The 20821-nt window shown below is 33.9% G+C and overlaps 1 protein-coding gene across 5 annotated transcripts in view; it reads left to right on the top strand.

The window, feature by feature from the left end:
* The window catches only part of LIN7A (lin-7 homolog A, crumbs cell polarity complex component), a 196673-nt gene that overhangs the window by 91427 nt on the left and 84425 nt on the right, over nucleotides 1-20821 (top strand). For all 5 annotated transcript variants that reach the window (XR_007947884.1, XM_051963260.1, XM_051963261.1 and 2 more), the window contains 2 exons: nucleotides 15278-15349; nucleotides 18729-18938. Coding sequence is in view for 4 of the 5 variants with exons in the window: in XM_051963260.1 (XP_051819220.1) it covers nucleotides 15278-15349; nucleotides 18729-18938 (282 nt within the window). In the remaining variant the exon portion in view is untranslated. The remainder of the gene's footprint in view (nucleotides 1-15277; nucleotides 15350-18728; nucleotides 18939-20821) is intronic.

Genomic DNA, 20821 nt, shown 5'->3' with positions numbered 1-20821 from the left:
AACGAATCAAATAAGTTTAAATTCAATAGGAATAAGTACAAGAATCTTATACTTAAGTTCAAAATATCAATTGTACAAACAGAATGTGTAAAAGACAATAACTTATGTGGGAAAAACTTTTCTTGAACTTTAAACTTAAACCAAGTCAAAAGAATGACACAATAAACAGTGGATCTTAGGTTGTATTAATAGTATAACATCCAGCTTAACAGCCACCATGAGAAAGTTGATTGTCTTATTGTCCTCTGACTTGGTAGGATCACACATGGTACATAATTGTAATCAAGGTTCCATGTTTAGAGATTAGTGTCCTATCAGTTTAGTAAAGAGGCTTATAAAATCATTGGTGTAGATAACAGAAATTTTTTAGCCTAGGGGGAAAAACAAAACAAAACCTTAGAGTGGACATCATAGCTGCCTTCATCTAGCTGAATCAGCATTATCATATGGAAGAACTTTTATATTTCTGTTGCTTTGCCCATGATGGAGACATAGGAACAATGATTGTATGTTTCCGAGAAGTAGTTTGAGCATTCCCTCAAAGACCACTAGTTTAGTGGTCTTAAAATACAGTATATTGAAAAGTAGAAAGAGAATCCCTTGGGAGAAATGACATTCTATGTGCAATTGAGTATCATTCTTATTCAGATTGCAATACTGATTGCACCATTACAGTATGTTGTGTAGCATGCCATAGAAACCTTATCAGCCTGAAAGCTCACTTCATCCTAAAATATTCCAGAGGTAGACCACTACCCTGAAATCACATTGGTAGTACTTTCTGTCTTTTATAACTTCTTTTTTTTTGATTGTTAGGTTCTTTTCAAAATTCTTTGAGAGGCTCAGACCAACCATGACGTATTTCTCCAAACTACTCCTGACTCTCCACAAAAGTTGTCTACCATGCTCCCTTAATATATCTCCTTCCTTTTAATGTATTATCTTCCATAATTAGACCTTAAGTCCCATGAAGATATGGGCTATCTTTATTCTTATATTTGTATTATTAACACTTTGTATACAGGGCCTGATATATTAGAAAGTGCTTAATAAATGAGCAGATAGGTGGTACAGTTGATAGTGTGCCAGGTCTGAATTCAGGAAAATTCATCTTCCTGAGTTCAAATTTGGTTTCAGATACTCACTATCTATATGATCTTGGGTAAGTCACTTCACTTGCTTCAGTTTCCTCATCTATAAAATGAGCTAGAGAAGGAAATGGTAAACCACTCTAGTATCTTTACAAAAACAAGAAACAAAACAAAATAAATGAAGTCATAAAGAGTAGGAACATTTGAAAATGACATAGAACAAATAAATGTTTGCTGATGTGACTACTAGAATATAAAGCTCCTTAAAGGGAAGGACTATTTTGTTTATGTCTTTATCTCTCTATATAAGATATAAATGCTTCACATGTGTGTTTTTAAGCTCTGTGAAATAGACCAAAATCGGACACTAATCTGCCAGGTATCAAACAGAAGTTTGATTAACTCCAAAACAAGGAAAACATTAGAAAGCAGAAATCCTTTTAAGAAGGAGAGCTTAACATGCTGGAGCAAAATCAGATTCTATATATGAAAACCCAAAAGTGGGCTGCACCATGAAAATAACCATTCTTAGGACTTAAGTAGCAAGTCTCCTAGCAAGCTCCTGCACAGACAATGCAGAAATTCCTGGGTTCTAAGGGAATAGTCTCCAAGTTAATTGTCTCACAGAAGGCTACAGAACCAGTGTTCTGGGAGCGGGAATCCAATATTTCTGATTCTATTTACTTAGTGGTTCTATTACTTTGCGTTCTATTTACTTAGCAGTAACAAGAAACGGGAATTGTGAACATGTCAAGAGATGTTTCCCTGAGAAATAGGAGGCAACACCTCACGCTACTCAAAGCAATATACTTTTCCAGAGATTAAACTCATCCAGAACACAGAGGACTGTTATTATGTTCAGAGAACAATCTGCTTGCTGGTCCTTAGCTTTGGGGGAAACAAGGTGTTTCCAAAATATTTTGACATACTTAACAAATATTTGTTGAATGGAATTGGGTTGGATTGTGTAGAACTGAAACAGATTGGACTGGATAATTCAATTAGAAGGTCATTTGAGATATTGTAGTAGAGTTTCCTATTGAGGTACCGTTTGGACTAGAGAACCTCTGAGGTCTTTCAAACATCAAAATACCATCATTCATTCTAGTGCCTTTACAATGATCATAAACAACAAGAGTTTCTTAATGCAGTAGATATCTTACAACTTGTGCATTCCAATCAAACCTTTATCTTGTGGCAAAACTATTGGGTAATGCCATTGAATACTTTGTATTCTAGAGATGTTCATGTTCAACATATTTTGTATTTTATGTTTTCTTCTAGAAGAAAATATTATTTTTGATGATTTCAGAGCACCATTACTCCAAGGCAACAATTGGAAAAGTTTCTGTGTGTGTTTTAGGATTTTAAAAAATTGTATATTTAGTATTTTGTTTTTCCTAAATTACCTGTAAAAATAATTTTAACATCAATGTTAAAAAATTCAAAATTCTCTTATTCCTCTCTCCATTCATTGAGAAGGCAAGCAATTTGAAATAGTTAATGTATGTGTGGTCATTCAAAACATCTTTTCATATTAGTCATTTGTGAAAGAAAACTGGCCAAACAAAAAACTTGGGATTTTTCAAACATAGATACATACCATTCTGAGCATCTGAATCAATATTCAATTCTGTCAAAATTATTTCTGCAAAATGACCTAAAATGACCAAATAGTGTTTAGCTTAGGCATATAATAGGTATCTGTACTCTTCTGTAATAAAAGCAAGTATAATATGTATCTTCCCATCAATGCATTTAATATTTACAAGGGTTTTACTTTGCTGGGAGTTAGCTCTAGTGGACTCCATTTTACTGAGTACATTTAAATTCCAAGTCACTAATTAATTTTAGGCAATTCCCACACCCTACTGTTTGCTATAAAAATTCTGGGGCTCTTATTGCATTATGGTAAAAAACAGTGTAGCTTAATATTGCAAATGTTGTCCAAGTACACAGATGGCCTGAAATTATGAAGGGACATGGGGAGTCATCTTTTAGTTATGGATGCTATAAACAAGTTTTAATTCCATATATTCAAATCCCACCATATACTGCACATCTCTAAGTTCTCTTTTTTTTATCTCTGTAGTTCTAAAGCAGATCAGGGAATCATATTTCTAAAAAAAATCATATACAACCTTCTCTTAATCAAATTTTTTGACAATATTTTTAGTATAATACTTAATAATCCTTTACCTTCCCCTCCCATTATATGGCCTGTGTTCATAAAATCACTTATTCGCTACAGAATTACTCCTTTATATGTCTTCCCATTTTTCTTCTCCCCCTCTCTTGAGGCAACTCACTCTAGTGTCATTTTCATTTTTTTCCAATTACAGTGAAAGGTTCATTTCTCCCCTCAGGTCACAGATATAGAATGGCCAAACTGATCCTAATTCTAATTCTTTTGACACTTGAGTTCCCATCTCATCTACACTGAAGCCTTAGAAAATCGCTGGAGCATTCCTGTATCTGCTACAAGGTTTTATCATCCATTAAAGTAGATCACTTCCTTTGCACATTTATGACCCTTGGAGCCCAGGGTCTCTTTGGTATTATTTCAAACACTTTCCCAAAGACTGCACATCATATTCTTTGTATTTCAAAGCCCTGCCATTCAGTATCTAGCATAAGATCAGAGTTTTTTGACTCATTTTTTAAAATTTCCATCTAGTTTGGAATAGAAGCCTCTGTTATTATCTACCAAATTTTTCATTAATATCTCAGTTTGAGGCTTCTGTATTCTTACCAGACATCTCCAAGCCTCTTTAATGTGCTAAATATAACCTCACTCTTTGACCTGGAGATGACTAGGAAAACATTAAGCCTTTTATATAATAAGTTGCAATTTCATGCCATATTTACTACTACTATGATTTTTATAAAACATATTCTAACATAGTAGCAAAAGGCAGTGATAAAATGAATACTAGGCTGACTTCCAAATTGGGAAGTTTATTGTTGATGTTCTGTCATGCCTGTCTCTTCTTAATTCCATTTGGTTTTTTGTTTTTTGGTTTTTTTGGCAGAAATATTGGAGTGATTTGCCATTTCCCTCTCCAGCTCATTTGACAGCAAGGAAACTGAAGCAAATAGGGTTAAGTGACTTGTCTAGGGTCACATAGCTAGTATATATGATGCTAGATTTGAACTCAGGTTTGATTTTAGGACTCAGCACTCTATTCACTGCATCACTAGCTGCTCTTAGAATCAGGAAGAACTGGGCCCATATCTTGCTTCTTGACTCATCCTAAGTAATTTTAGGTGAGTCACTTCTTTGTGACTAAGCCCCATCTTCTTAAATTGTGGTTTACAACATTATATAGAATCTTGTAAATGAATGTCAGTGTCATGAAGTTATTATTTATTGTTAGTAAATATGTGATTTGTGTACCTATTTTATATATCAGTATATCAGAGGTCACATAAAAATTTCCCTGATGAAAAGGGATCATGCATAGAAATGTTTAAGAAGCCCTTGACCTAGGCAACTAAGATTATAAATTATAGAGCAACTGCCAATCAGTATTGGTAAAAGGAATTCCATACATCATGAAATAATTGTTGTTATTGTATAGTTGTTTCAGTTGTGTCCAATTCTCCATTCCTCAATTAGAATTTTCTTTGCAAAGATACTTTGCAAAGATTCATTCTCCAGTTCATTTTAGAAATGAGGAAATTGATGCAAATAGGCTGAAGTGACTTACTTTAGGTCACACAGTTTCTGAAGCCAGATTTGAGTTCTGGAAGAGAAATATTCCTGATTCCAGTCCTGGCACTCTGTACACTATGGCACCAGCTATGGTCCCTATGAGATCCAGCTTTAAAAATCAACATGTCATAGTTTAGTTGCTGTAAAGTATAAACATGTTAATTATACTCAAAGTACGTATCAAAAGACCAATGCAAAAAGGAAAGTCACAGCATACTCTTAGTCAAATATCTAGGACAACAGAGTTTGGGCACTGACCCATCTGAATCAGCCTCTGAATATGCATTCTCACATGGTGAATCAATGAGGGGTGACCATCCCACCATTAATTCACTGTATGCTCTTAGGAATGCTACTCTGTCTCTCTGAACTTGTTTTCCTAACTGTAAAGTAAGAGAATTCAGTTAAGATTTCCTTGTATATAGGTCCCAGTGCCTTAAGATTCCATGGAAAGACAACTAATTTTAGAATCAGATGATTTCAGACCTTGGGAAAATCACTCTACTTTTTGGTCCTCAGTTTCTCTTCTCTGTAAATTAAAGAAATTGGACTGACTGATGTCTAAGATCCCTACCTACAATTATATCTTATGAACTATGGTCCCAAGTAAGGACCAAAAACCATATAGTACTTTGCAGACACTGGGTTGTTGTTATTGTTTTTAATCCAAAGCTCTCCTCAAATTTATGGGTAACAATTACCCATTGGTTCCATAGAATTGCTTCTCTGTTGCAGAAATTTATTAAATATATTTCTATCTTCTTAATGCTTTAGAATTCTTTCTCTGCGTAAAACTATTTTATTACATATATATGGATATACATATATACACAATTTGCATTTTGATATAGTAATGTTCTTTCAGTTATACTAAATGACACCAATATCAATGGAAGTCTTAAGGTGAAAGAACATCATTCTTTAAGAAATTTAACAACTTAAATTCCCTTTAGTCAGAATACTGTGTTGCTAGATGGAATAGACTTTTTATATCAGTTGTATTTGTTTTTTTTAAGATACTTCCATTATCTCATAAAGGAATTTTCAGCCAGAGAGAAAGTCATCTAATTTATTTTCAATATAAAGAAAAATAGCAATGAACTATGTGGAGGAAAGGTTAATATTCTTAATTTCTATTAAATATTCTTCTAAAACCTGACAACAAATGACCTTCTGCCTATAATAATACATTTTGTTTCCTTTTTCAAATGGTTCTCTCCAAATATGTCTTGGTAGGCTTATCATAAATTCTGAAGACAATAACCCTATTGAATCTGTGAGATTTGCTGAAGGTTAAGGGGAAGAGAATAAGCATTTTATCGCACCTATGTTGCAGCCACTGTGCTAAGCGCTTTACAAATACTATCTCATTTGAGGAATCCATAAAGGATTAAATGATAGATGCTGAACTTTACAATGAGATTTGGTATAGCTCTTTGAAATATTTCATTTGTATTATTCACTGAACCAGACTTTATTGTATTCTAAGAACTTTGTGAAAGTGATATGTCTGAGCTTTGGTGGGTACCATCTATGGGAAGGGAAACTATTCAAGGGGAGATAATAAAACCTCCATAAAGATATTATTTTCTCTATAGAGAGGCCACACAGGTGGTAAATGCCATAGTTGAGATTAGAACCCAGGTTTCTGACTCCAAATTTAACATTTTAAAAAAATATAGGATCCTATTTCTGAAATCCATTTTATCTACTCTATAGCTAAGATAGCACAATGGATCCAATGATAAGTTTAGATTCAGGAAGATTTCTCTGAAATTTACTAGCGCTGTGACTCTGGGCTAATCATTTAACTTCTGTCTACCTCAGTTTTCTGAATTATAAAATGGGGAGGGGAAGAAGACCCTTCTCACATAATTGGTATGGGGAAAAATGAGATACAGCAGTTGAAATAGTTCTTGACACGTAGTAGGGGCTTTAAAATTGTTACAGATCCCTCTTATTAATAATTCCTAGTTTTCCTTTTAAAAACTCTTTTAGTCCAAAAACAAAGTATTTCAAAGCTATCCAAAATGATAGTCTCAAATAATAAGGGAAAGATGAAATCTTAATAAACTTTTAATGAGGGTCAAGGAACAATCCATGCAGTAAAAACTGCTTCCTAGGAAGCAGACTATTCATGATATGCACTTAGATATGTTACCCATTGAATTGTATGTATATCTTGAACAGACACTGCAGAAGTCATAGAGCACAGCTCAAGCATGCCCCCAAAGTAGAGAATGACCATATTTAATTTAGACAATTGTTAGGAATTTACATCAAGCGCTGTAAATCTGCTTCCTACAACAAAACCCCGATTTTTTTACACTAGTACTCTTCCAATGATATTGTGAGGCTGTGAATCTTGGACTACCACAGTCTTCAAAGAAAAATAAAATTACTTAGTGACCCAGAAAAAGGTCTCTAAATCTTGGATCCACAGACCCCTAAGAGAATCAAATATAGATTTCAGGATGTCTAAGAAGTTCAATGAAAAATATATATGTATATATACATACATACATCTATCTATCTATCTATCTATATATCTTCATTGCAATATAGTTGTTTTCTCTATGTAATTAAAAATGTTATTTTGGGAAGGGGTCCATATGCTCTACCAAACTGCTAAAGGGATCTCACACACACAAACACACACAGACATACACAGAAATAGAAAAAAATATGGTGAATTGAAATAGGCTGCTAATTATTGTTAATCTTGGTTCGTGTACCTGAAGTTTAAAGATGTCACCCAGGGAATTGATGATTGAAAAAGGAGGTAAACTGGTCACATAGGGAGAGCAAAAAACAAGAGACCACATGCAGGGATGAAAACTATAGAATGGGATATACTCATGTTTTCAATTTCCAGGGGCAGCTAGGTGGCGCCATAGTGCATAGCACCAGGCCTGAAGTCAAAAAGACTTATTTTTCTGTGTTCAAATTTGACCTCAGGCACTCATCAGCTGTATGTCTCTGGGCAAATCACTTAACACAGTACGCTTTAGTTTCCTCATCTGTAAAATGAGGTGGAGAATTAAGGAAATGGCAAATCACCAGTATCTTTGCCAAGAAAATCCCAAACAGGGTCAAGAAGAGTTGGAGATAACTGAAAAATGACTGAACAACAATAAAATGTTTCTAGCATATTGAATAGACCCTTTAGGTACCTCATCTATGGACATATATAAAAGATAAGAGGAAGAAAGTTCTAGATGGGTTGTGATCAGCATTGATGCACTCATTAATTTATAGAATGATAAAGATGGATGTAGATTTAGATGTAGAAATGTTTCTAAGAGGTCAAATACAAAATAAGAGTGCTGAATTTGAAGTCAGGAAGGCTTGTTTTCTAATTCTGATTCAGATACCTATTAGCTATGTGACCCAGGGCAATTCACTTATAATCTCCCCTTTAGTTTCCTAATGTGTAAAATGGAGATAATAATAGCACCTCTCTTCTAAGTTGTTATGAAGCTTTAAGGAGATAATAAATGTACAGTTCCTTGCAAATATCAAATTAATATATAAAGGGAAAGAATAAACATTTCTATGATCTACTATGTGCTTTGCATTATAGTAAGCACTTTTTAGAACTCTCTAATTTGATCCACATAGCAACCCTTCAAGGTAGCTGCTATAATTACCCCCATTTTACAGTTGAAAAAACTGAGGCAAACAGAAAGTTAGTGATTTATCTAGGGTCACACAGCCAGTAAATTTCTCAGATCAGATTTGAATGTAGATCTTCCTCACACCATGCTCAGCACTCTGTCCACTCTACCACCAGCTGCCTGTATAAATGTTAGTTATTATTATATTATATTTATATTCGATGGCTACCCTGCCTTATTTCAGAAATTTGAGTGGTCTCATAAATTAAAAATAAGGTAAAAGCTGAACAGAGATTATCTGAAGAGATGGGATATATACTTTTAGGCACATGAGTTAAAGAGATTTGAAAACTTGAGCGATAAATTGTGTTTTAAGTTTCCTGGTAGCTAAATCCAAAACAGACCATGCTTTCTTACATAGTTTTTATTTTCTGACAAAAGAAATCTTAAGAATTCATGTGCTGAGACAAAATTCAGCAGAATCAGGCAAGAGCAGGAATTTATCACAAGGGTTTGTTTATAACGAATAGAGAATAACGTATTAGACATTATCTTTTGAGTTTTGCAAAAACCACACATTCACACACACACACACACACACATAGCCCTACCTAGGCGTAAATCATCATCTTCTAAAAAGCAGAGGGCATATCATTAACTCATAACTAAGTAAACATGGTTGTTGTTGCTGTGTGTGTGTGTGTTTTTTTTTTAATGAGGAAAATAGGTAATATAGTTCATGTATTTTGCTTTCCAATGTTTTGACAACATGGGGATGGAATTAGAAGAATCAAGGATCATGGATAGTTCTGGGATAGCAAGATTCTCCTTTTCATTGTGAGACATTTTCAATAAGCTTTGCATTAGGAGCTGTATTTCATTAAGATCACAGTCAAAATTCTCTAATTAGCTATATTGCAGATCTACTTTATTTTTCAAATATTATTAAAGTGAGAAACATAGAACCTGAGGTCTTGACCAATGGAAAAAGGTTAACATTTCATTACAAGTATTAAAAATAGACTTATATTCTTGTCTTCAGTAGGCTGCTGTTGCGTCCATCAATGATGAAGATGTTTATAGAGAGGTTTATTTTTTTTTAACAAATTTATTTCCTTACATTAGTGAAAGAACAATATTCTCTAGTCTGAGAATCTGGGTTATAGAATACCTTCTCTAAAATTACTACATTGGCAAGTCATCCAACTTCATTGGGTCTCAGTTTTCCTGACCTGTAAAATTAGAATTTTGGTCTAAATGGACACTGGGATCCCTTTTAGCTCTAAATCTATGGTCTTGAGATCCTGTGATACTTGGGACCATTCTGGAATATACAACAGAGACATTTGAAGGGGATAGTAGATTTGTGATTTCTTTGGTATAGGAAAGTCTTATATGAAAAGTAGATGGTATTGGTGAATAGAGAGCAAATCACTTAGAAAGACCTAGAATCAAATGCTTCCTCTTGATAATAATAATAACAATAAAATCCAATTGGGAGATACTTAATAAAATAAACTATAAAGTAACATTGATAATGTGAGTAGATGATGTTTTAAGTCAACATAACACTACAGGGTCTGTAGTCTAGTAGCCCTCAGTCCTGTTTGAGTTTGACATCAGCTGGTATAGTGGCGAGAGAGCCAATCTCAAGTGCCAGAAAACTTGGCTTTAATTTCTACTTCTAACTACTAATGACTGTGTGACCCTAGCTAAGTCACCAGGAAACTCTCTAAGACCATAATTTGAAACAGGCATCAGTGTTGGTTGAAGGAATTTCCTCACTGGAAATTCCATATACCAGTGAAATCATCAAAGTGGTCTGGGAAAAGAAATTCACTGAAGAAAGCACCCTCTCTATTTCAGGAATTGTTATCCATCTATTTTACAGATGAGGAAACTGAGGTTCATAGAGGTTAAAGGACTTGTTTAAACTCATACAGCTAGCAAATTTCTGAGAACAGTCCACTTTAGCACTGATTTAGAAATGAAAATATAGAGTTTGAATGATAATTCTACCACAAACAACCTTTGTAAACTTCATTCTCTCTGAGCCTTATTTTCTTAATTTCTAAAATTCATGGTTTGGACTAGATTATCTAATTATCCTTCTAGCTTATACTCTTTAATTTTTAACAATTAAAACTTGAAAAATGATGGGCATTGGCAATAAATTTAGGAAAGGGCAAACATAGATAAGACCATGAATAAGAGATTAATTCACCCATACTAAGTCATGGAAGAAAAAGTATTTAGGCAAGGTATACTAGCCAAATCAGGGCTAGCATATAACTGTCTAAACGAGTAGCCCTTTGGGAGATTTCCTGTGTAGTATATAATAGGACAGTAGAGTCTGTTCAATACTGGAGAAATTCTTTACATAGAACTGAAAATTGAGTTTTAGTTACATAAATATATTGCATTCTTTACATTGATCCCAGATTTCCTTGTGTATCCAAAAGGCAATCTGAGAATTCAGGACAGACTATGCATACTGAAACAGTAGTTTTAGTGGTGGGTCACCCTAACCCTCAATATTCTCCTACCTGTTTATTCTGTATGGCTGTTCCTGTTGATTCCATCAAAAGGACAGTCAAGAAACCTTAGGAGTATGTCTGCATTCCCCCTATGTTACCTGTAACTTAGTGTGCATAGGTGCTATTCTGTTTGGGGGTTCAGCCACCAAATGAGCAATCTGAATAAAGATGACAGATCATGAATATAAGAGAGGTAGAAAGAAAATTGAGAAAAGAAATGAGAGTAATGCATGAGAATTATAAAATAAGAATCAACAAATTGAAAAAAAAAAAAAGATTACAACTACTTAAAACAATACAATTGGCCAAATGGAAAAGAAAGTACAAAAGCTAACAGGAAAACAGTACCTTAAAGAATTAGAATTGGGGGGCAGCTAGTTGGTGTAGTGGATAGAACACCAACCCAGAAGTCAGGAGGACCTGAGTTCAAATGTGACCTCAGACACTTAACACTTCCCAACTGTGTGACTCCAGGCAAGTCATTTAACCCCAATTGTTTCAGAAAAAAAAATTGGTCATGTGGGAGTTGATGATTCTATGAGATATCAAAAATCAATCAATAATAGGGGTATAGAACTTTACCTCACCCTGCAGGAAAAATGGGAGAGTGATGAGATATGGTAAGAGTGGGGAGGGTGATAAGAGAGAGGACATTTGGGGGGACTGAGTGGTTAGTACCAAAATACTTTTGAGAAGGGACAGGGTGAAAAGGAGAGAGAATAAATGAGGGGAAATAGAGTTAGCAATAGTAATTATAAAAAGAATTTCAAGGCAAGTTTCTCTGGTAAAGTCTCATTTGTCACACATATAGAGGAAACTGAGTCAGATTTATAAAAAAATAAGTCATTCCTAAATTGATAAATGATCAAAAGATATGATCTGTGCCCAAAGGGCTATAAATTCATGCATATCCTTTAACCTAACAATACCACTATTTGGCATTAATATTAAGAGAGATTCAGACAAAAAAAGAGAAATGACATATTTTATATATATATATATATAAAATATTCATAGCAACTATCTTCTCAGGACAAAAAAAAGGAAATCTAGGAAAATACTAATCAATTAGGGAATGGCTCAATAAATTGTGGTATGTGTTTATGATAGAATATTATTGTTCTAAGGGTAATGATGGGCAGGAAGCTCTCAGGGAAAAAAAAATCTAGAAAATCCTCCATGAACTCAAACAAAGTGAAATATACTGTGTACAAAGGAATAACAATGTTCTGGGATGACTAGCTGTGAATGACTTTAGTATTCTCAGCAATACAATCATTCACAACTAGTCTGAAGGACTTATGATGAAAAATCCTATCCATATCCAGAGAAGGAACTGATTATAAATGAATACAGATTGAAGCATTCTCTGTCTCTCTCTCTTTCTGTCACTGTCTCTGTCTCTCTGACTCTCTCTGTCTTTCTCTCTGTCTCTCTCTCTCTGTTTCTCTCTCGCTCTCTCTCTTTCTCTTAAACTTAATTTTTCTCAAGGGTTTTTATTTGCATTAGAGTAGGATATCTAATTTTTTTTCCACAATTTGCCTTTTATGGAAATGTTTTACATAACTTCATAAATGGTTTCTTAAATGTGGGTGGGGATAAAGGAGAGAATCTAAAACTCAAAAAATTTAAAAACTAATGTGAAAAAATTGTTTTGAATATTACTGGGGAAAATATTAAATACATAAAATAAAGCAGAAAAAAGGGGGGAAATCAATCAACAAATTCAAAATGATGGAAAAATAGAAAATAGAAAATACATGATAACAAAACAAATGACCTGGAAAATAAATGCAGGAGAGATCGTGTCAGAATCACTAGACTACCTGAAAGCCATAATCAAAAGGAAGACTTGAATAGCTTCATTCTAGAAATCATCAGAAGAAACTACCTTGATTCCTGGACCCAGAGGGCAAAGTAGGCATTAAAAGAATCCACTGATCTCCTCAGAAAAGAGATCCCTCCATCCCCACAAAAAAAATACCCAAAACCATTATATCCAAACTTAAGAACTTTCAGTTCAAGGAAAACATACTGCAATTGGACAAAGAAACTATCTGAATATTAGGGAGCCACAATCAGGATACAAAGGATTTAGCAACTACAACATTAAATAATCAGAGATCACAGAACATAATCTAGAAAGCAAAAGTGCTAGGACTACAACAAAATTACCTTCCCATAACACCCTAAATTAAGCATAATACTTCAAAAAGGACAAAATGGTCATTCAAAGAAATAGGATATCAATCTTTAATAAGGGGTAAAGCAAAAATGAAAAACAAAACCAAAAAAATGATCTCTTAAAAGGAAAAAGGGGGAAAGTAAACCAGAGATTCAATGGAGTGAACTGCTTATATTTCTTCATTGGAAGATAATATCCATAATTCTTAAAAATTGTATTACTAATAGTATAGCTAGAAGGAATATACATAGAGAGTATGAATAGAAGGTGAATTTGAGAGAAATGATCTAAAATGATTAAGGGATGAGAAAGAGGAGTATACTGGGTGAAGAAGGACAGAAGGGGTAGAATCAGGCAAATTATTTCATATGAAGAATCACAAAAAATTTTATATAGTGGAGGGAAAGATGGGAAAGTGGTTGATGAGCATCATTTGACTCTTATTCTCATCAATATTTGCTCAAAGAGTTAATAATGTACACAATTACTTGGATATAGAAATATGTCTTATTGAATAAGAAAATTGGAAGGAAGGAGATTAAACTAAAGGAGGGAGAGGACAAACAGAAGGAAGAAAAAGTGGAGGGAAATTGTTACTAAGCATATTATTATATTTATATATATATATGATTATATTAAATTAAAAACTTTATCACAAATAAAACCAATACAACCAAGTTAAAAGGTAAGTAGATAATGGGGAGACAATATTTATAGCACGTGTCTGGTAAAGGTCTCATTTCTTATAAATCTAACTTAGATTTATAAGAATGCAAGTCATTCCTCAATTGATAAATGGCCAAAATATGAACAGGAATTTTTCAAATGAAGAAATCAAAGCTATCTGTAGGCATATGAAGAAGTTCTCTATTGATTAGAGAAATGATAAAATAACTCTGAGGTACCATTTCACATCTATAAGACTGGTCAATATGATAAAAAATGTTAAGCATTCAAGATGATGGAGGGGAAATTGGGATACTAATGTGTTGTAAATTGATCCAAGCATTTTGGTGAGCAATTTGGAAATATGTAACCAAATTGTGTATATCCTTTGATCTAGCAATACCACTAGGTCTATATCCCAAAGAGATCACAAAAAAGGAAAAAGAACATACATGAATAAAAATACTTATAGCAAAACTCTATCATAGCAAAATATTGGAAACTGATTGATGCCCATCAACTGGGGAATTGCTGAACAAACCATAGAATATGAATCTAATGGAACACCACTGTGCGTTAAGAAATGATGACTAAGCAAATTTCAGAAAATCTGGAAAGACTGCACTGATGCAGAGTGAAATAAGCAAAACCAAAAAAATATTGTACACAGTATCAGCAGCATTGTGTGATGATAAATTATGAATATCTTAACTCTTTTCAGTAACACAATGATCTAGTACATTGGACAAAGTATAAAGGATTTGTGAAGGAAAATGCTATCCACAACCACATAAAGAACTGATGAACTTGGAATGCAGGCCAAAGCCTACTTCTTTTACTTACTTTATTCTTTTTTCATGTTTTTTATCTGTTTTTTATAACTGTTACTAATATGGACATATATTTTACATGATAGTAGTATATACATAACCTATATCAAATTATCTACCATTTTAGGAAGAGGGGGAATGGGAGGGAGGAAGAAAAATTTGGAACTCAAAATCTTGTAAAAGTGAATGCTGAAAATTGTATTGACTTATAATTGGGGGGAAATAAAATAAATTAAAAAGTGATATAGTTTTGTATGAAGAAGAATAGAATTGTTTTGGGAGAACATTAATTTGAAAAACTTTTTAAAGAGTTACCAACCAATATGTTATACCACCAAGTGATTAAATACACTCCTTACACATGTATAATTCAGGTGTAATGGATTATCCATGGCACAGTAAAGGAGAAAGTTCTAAATTTCATTAAAGTGAAACTTCAGAAGTGAAACACATCTTCTCCCCAGCTCTTGTACCTCCTCCTAAAACAAGAGGGATTTAGGCTAAAAGCTTCAGCTCTCTCTTTCACTTTCCCTGTTATTTTCTCTTTGTGAAAATTAAATGTCTTATGAATGATGAAAGACATTCCTTTCTAGTGTTCTTACAAGATCTTTTTTTTTTCTTCTGTGAACCCTTCAGGTGTATCAATATATGCATGAAACCATAACAGTGAATGGGTGCCCAGAGTTCCGTGCCAGGGCCACTGCAAAGGTAAGCCTTGTGCTGCTTTAAAAATATATTCTACCCCAGTGATCCAGTAATTGATTGTGCGCGTGTGTGTTTCAGGTATTCTCGTGTGTACACTGTAAGAAAATTTAGACATCAGTGGCAGCCCAGAGTCTAGACCAGTACTGCTTCCCAGGTAAAACTCCTAATGGAAAATTCAACGTTTCTGCTGCTTCTGTAGCTTAACAAAGGAGAATGATTTCATTGAATTCACTGAGTGTCAAGCAAATCTACTGGCTCATTGTATGAGATACTCCATGGTTTTCTGATATTGTTCTAGGACAATAGGGCCTGTTCAGTGCATGGGGGATTTCTTTGCATAAGGCTGAAAAATGAATCTATTAGCTATGTAAATGTATCATGCTCCATGCATTGACCTCAGACTCCTCCTGGGTATCCAGCTAGGTTCTGTGTTTCACGGTCACTGAATGGGGTGGGCACTCAGAGGGGGAGCCCTGATCATCTTGAGACCCAAGAGGACTGGCTTGCTTCACCTACCCTGTGATAGGGACCTTTTTTCTTTGAAACTCAGAATGAGAGATATCAGAGGCTCTCTCATTAGGAACCTTATAAGAAAATTTTAAAATGATCATCCAGTATTCTGTAAAATAAACTGTTAGTAAACTGTGACCTTCAAAATGATTTACAATGAACCAAGTATTTTTAAAAATTCAGCATATTTTAGAAAAGGTATGTATTTTTTCCCCAGGAAAGCTAACTGTCTGACATGGCAGAAATAGTAAGAATTTTCTCCCCATTAAATCTTTTCTGCTTTTCATCATCCCTTGTTTGAGAGCTAACCTTTGTCTGGTTTCTCTCGTGTCCTTTTTTTGGGAGCCTTTATATTCACATTCAAAAATATAAATGAATGCTGTAGATCCATAAGGTATAGTCAAGCAAATATGGAATATCGTTCTCATTAAATCGTGATTTGTTTATATTAAAGTGGAACACAAAAACATATTTTCTATGTTGTGTAATTAAAATTGCCGAGAATTATGTACTGCTTTACCATTCTCATTTCTTATTCATGTAGAACAGCAGGAGAGCAGCACCATGTTGCCAATAGCACAGTATTTCCTGGTTGTCTCTGGGCTGTCCGCACTGCATTTGTGTCAGCCATTTAACCCATGCATGATGGCGAGGTCTGCATGAGCCCAAAGCATGTAGCTGAAAGCAAGCCACTACTGTCATATCATTCATTTCCTATCACTAAATGAAGAAATTAGCATAATGCTAAATTGATGTTAATGAGACCATGTGAAGGAAAGAATGTTAACTAGCAAGGATCAATATTTTATTAATGTTTCATAAATCACTCCAAAGTAGACAGATAATCAAAAAAAAAAAATGAGGGGCAAATAAAAGTGAAAATTGCTTTTCTTGAAAGAAACTTTCCATACTTTAGGATAATAGGGTTTTAGATCCTGGCTGGAAGGGACCTTTGAAGCCATCTCATGCAAACTTCAAAGTTTTACAAATCAAGAAACTTAGGTCCAATGAAGTAGAAATGACTAGCTCAAGGTCACAAAGGTTGGTGGCAGAGTGGATGGTGAATAAGCACTGGATTTGGGATCAGGAAGACCTGGGTTTGAATGCTGTCTCTTAAACTTAAACTTAGTACATTAAGTATAGTCATACTTAGTAAGCTGTGTGATCCTAGGAGTGTCACTTAGTCTCTAAGCCTTCAGGTTGCCCATTTATAAAATAAAAGTTTCTGGACTTGGCAGCCTCCCTAGTCTCTTCCAAATCTAAATTGACGTCCTTATGACCTGGATTTCTATTGAAAATAATAAAGTTGGATGATTATTTAAAGTTATTAAAAATGAATGATTAATATAGTGGAAAATGTAAGAGCTAAATAATACATATGCATTAAATTATTGTAGTTGCTCAGAAGAAAAATCAGCATATTAATTTCTTTTCTATTTTAGATGATATTTGAAAGCTGCTCTTTTGCAAAATTTTTTATACCAACATGGGTGAAAATATTTGAAAATAAAGGGAAAAAGACTCAGAGCACATTTATATTTATGCAATAAGATAAATATCTCAGACTTATCAAAGGTCATGTATGAATTCAAACTGATTAAAAAAAAAAACTAAGATAGTTAAATATACCAGTGGTTTAAGTGGTAATAGTTCTTATAGATGTCATCATTACTTGAGAGAGAGAGAGAGAGAGAGAGAGAGAGAGAGAGAAAGGGGGGGGGGAGAAGGAAACAGAAGAAGGGGGGAAAAGAGGGAGAGAGAGGGAAGGATGGGAGAAAGGGAAGAGGTGGAAAGAGGATGAAATTAACCAAATTAATAATCAATCTGGGAATACATATTAACTTCATTCAAGCTTTGTATAGTCAGCCCAAATTAATTTCAAATAAAACTGAGATTTGAATGTACAGATGTTTTAAATAGTAATAGTTCCTATAGGCATCATCGGTTTTTATTTTTTTTTTAAAGGAGGGATGAAATTTACCAAATTAATAGTCTGAGAATATCAGTAAAAGTACCACTTATAAATATTTAGTTTCTTCATTCAGGATTTCTAATGAACCCAAATTAATTCAAAATATTTAAAACTACAGATGTTTTAAATGGTAATAGTCCCCATAGATATCATCAATATTTATCAAAAAAGGGAATATGTGTATGTGTGTGTGCGTGCGTGCGTGTGTGTGTGTGTGTGTGTGTGAATTGTGCTAAGTTAATAGTCTGATAATGTCCATAAAAGATACAAGTTATATTTGGCTTATTACTTAACACTTCTAATGGGATGCCTAGCTGGATTCAAAGAGCTCATTGTCTAAAAGAAGAGATAAGACAGCTATCTCAATACCAAGCAGTATGTGATATATCATGTGAAGAGAAATCAATTCTAGCTATGGTAGTTAAGGAGCATGATGTCTTTTGATCTGGGCCTTGAATGATAAATCACAGATTTAGATTAATCAGAGATCAAGCTTTTCATTTTACAAAGAAGGAAACTGAGGTCAATAGAAATGAATTGATTTGCTTCAAAACACAGATACACATACACTCACAGAGGACATAGTAGACAAGGATTCAGAACTTAGTCCTTTGACTTCCAGTGTAATAATTTTCTTACCATACCATTCTTCCTTCCTAAAGAGTGGAATTTTCACAGTCCAAAAAAAAAAAAAAAAAAAAAAAAAGGTAAGGGAGCCAAGGGCATTCTAGAAGAAATCCCAACGAACAATTGGTATCTAAATAGTGAAAAGTCACATTCCTTCCCTTTCTTTCCCAGGATAATGTCATCCTAGCTTGAATAACTGCTGTTTACCTACTATAAAATTAGTACCCTGATTTGTTCTTAATCTCATTGCCAAATGACCATCTTGTCTTTCAGGCAACAGTTGCAGCTTTTGCAGCTAGTGAAGGTCATTCCCATCCTCGAGTAGTGGAACTACCCAAGACTGATGAGGGCCTTGGCTTTAATGTGATGGGAGGAAAGGAGCAAAACTCCCCCATTTATATCTCTCGCATCATTCCCGGAGGGGTAGCCGAAAGACATGGAGGCCTCAAAAGGGGAGACCAGCTGCTGTCAGTGAATGGAGTGGTATGTTCTTATGATAACCCTGGATTTTCTCTGAGCATTTCCCTCCCTTCCTCCCTCAAATCTCCCATGGAATTATTATAGACATCTCTGAAATCCTAGTATATCCTGTTGACATAGCTAGAACTCTTGGCATAGACAACAATTTCATGTGAAATAAGTGAGGATAGTAAATGGTTAACAATTATTTTATGGTTCACTTCTCCCTTCGATTCTCATTCAAATGCATTAAAACTTGAGTGAGAAAGTGTCCATGTATGTGGAATTCCTATTTTTTACTCTCTTCTTGCTAAACCTGAGTTTGGTAAATGGTAGAATTTTTTTTTTAATAGAAGCACATGTCCAAGTACTATAGACTAGGGATACTTAGAAGTCTTTGGCAGTTTGGTAAAACATAGATTCTACTCAGAATGATATTTTAATAATAAAGGAAATCCTAAATTATAGTTAAAAGTCAGTGAAAATGCAGGTGTAAATTTTTTTCCACATCTAAGTTCACAGATTGTCTGAAATCTATCCATAGATCATTTGGGGGAGACAACTAAAAATCCCTAATTAAAAACTATTGCTCAAGACCAAGGCTTCGTAAACTTTTTTCACTCATGACCTCTTTTGGCCCAAGAAATTTTTATACTACCCCAGATATATAGGTATGTAAAATGGGTATATAAATCAAACATTTACTGATAATAAATAATAAATAAATTTATTTTAAAATAATTATTTGATATAAAGATAATTTTACCATTTATGAAAGAAGAAAGCAAATTTACATATTAATGAGATGTATGTGCTTATTTTTACAATATTTTAGCATATTTGATACTTTTTATTATTGCCAAGTTTTTCTTGAGTCCCACAATCAGTTACATGAACTCCTTATAGGGTCATGGTCCACAGTTTAAGAAGCTTTGATCTAGCCAAATATACATGTTTTATTAAAGAGATCATTTAAAATAATAAAATAAAAGGTATTTATGTCTATATTAAAAAGCAAGAAACTGGCCTTTGTGTCTTGAAGGCCCAACATATATAGAAATGGCAAATATGTCAAGAATTGTTTTTTTTAATGACTTTTTATTTTTCCAAATATATTCAAAGATAGTTTTCTACATTCACCTTTGCAAAACCTTGTATTGCAAATGTTTCTCCCTCTCTTCCCTCCACCCCTTCCACAGACAGGGTAAATATAGACTAAACATATTTTTGTATTTATCATGCTGCATAAGAAAAATCCAATCAAAAAATGAAATAAAAGTAAACATGAGAAAAAACCCAATTAACAAACAACAACAACAAAAAAAAAGTGAAAATACTATGCTTTGATTCACATTCATTCTCTATAGTTTTCTCTCTGGCTGCAGATGGCTCTTTCCTTCATAAGTCTTTTGGAATTGCCCTAAATCAATTGTTGAAAAGAGACATGTCCATCAGTTGATCATAACATAATTTTGTCACTGCTATGTACAATATTCTTTTAGTTCTATTCACTTCAGCATCAATTCATGCGAGTCTTTACAAGCTTTTCTGAAATCAGCCTGCTCATCATTTCTTAAAGAACAATAATATTCCTTAACATGCATATACTATAACTTATTCAGCCATTCCCCAATTAATGGGCATCCATTTAATTTCCAGTTCATTGCTACTACAAAAAGGTCTGCTAAAATGTTTTTGCACATATTGCTTCTTTTTTTTTATTCTTTAAATAACTTTTTATTGACAGAACCCATGCCAGGGTAATTTTTTTATAGCATTATCCCTTGCACTCACTTCTGTTCCGATTTTTCCCCTCCCTTCCTCCACCCCCTCCCCCAGATGGCAAGCAGTCCTTTACATGTTAAATAGGTTACAGTATATCCTAAATACAATATATGTGTGCAGAA

Source organism: Antechinus flavipes, chromosome 5 (assembly GCF_016432865.1).
Source record: "Antechinus flavipes isolate AdamAnt ecotype Samford, QLD, Australia chromosome 5, AdamAnt_v2, whole genome shotgun sequence".
NCBI lineage: Eukaryota > Metazoa > Chordata > Mammalia > Dasyuromorphia > Dasyuridae > Antechinus > Antechinus flavipes.
The sequence above is the reverse complement of the archived record's forward strand: the minus strand, read 5'-3'. Positions and strand labels throughout refer to the sequence as shown.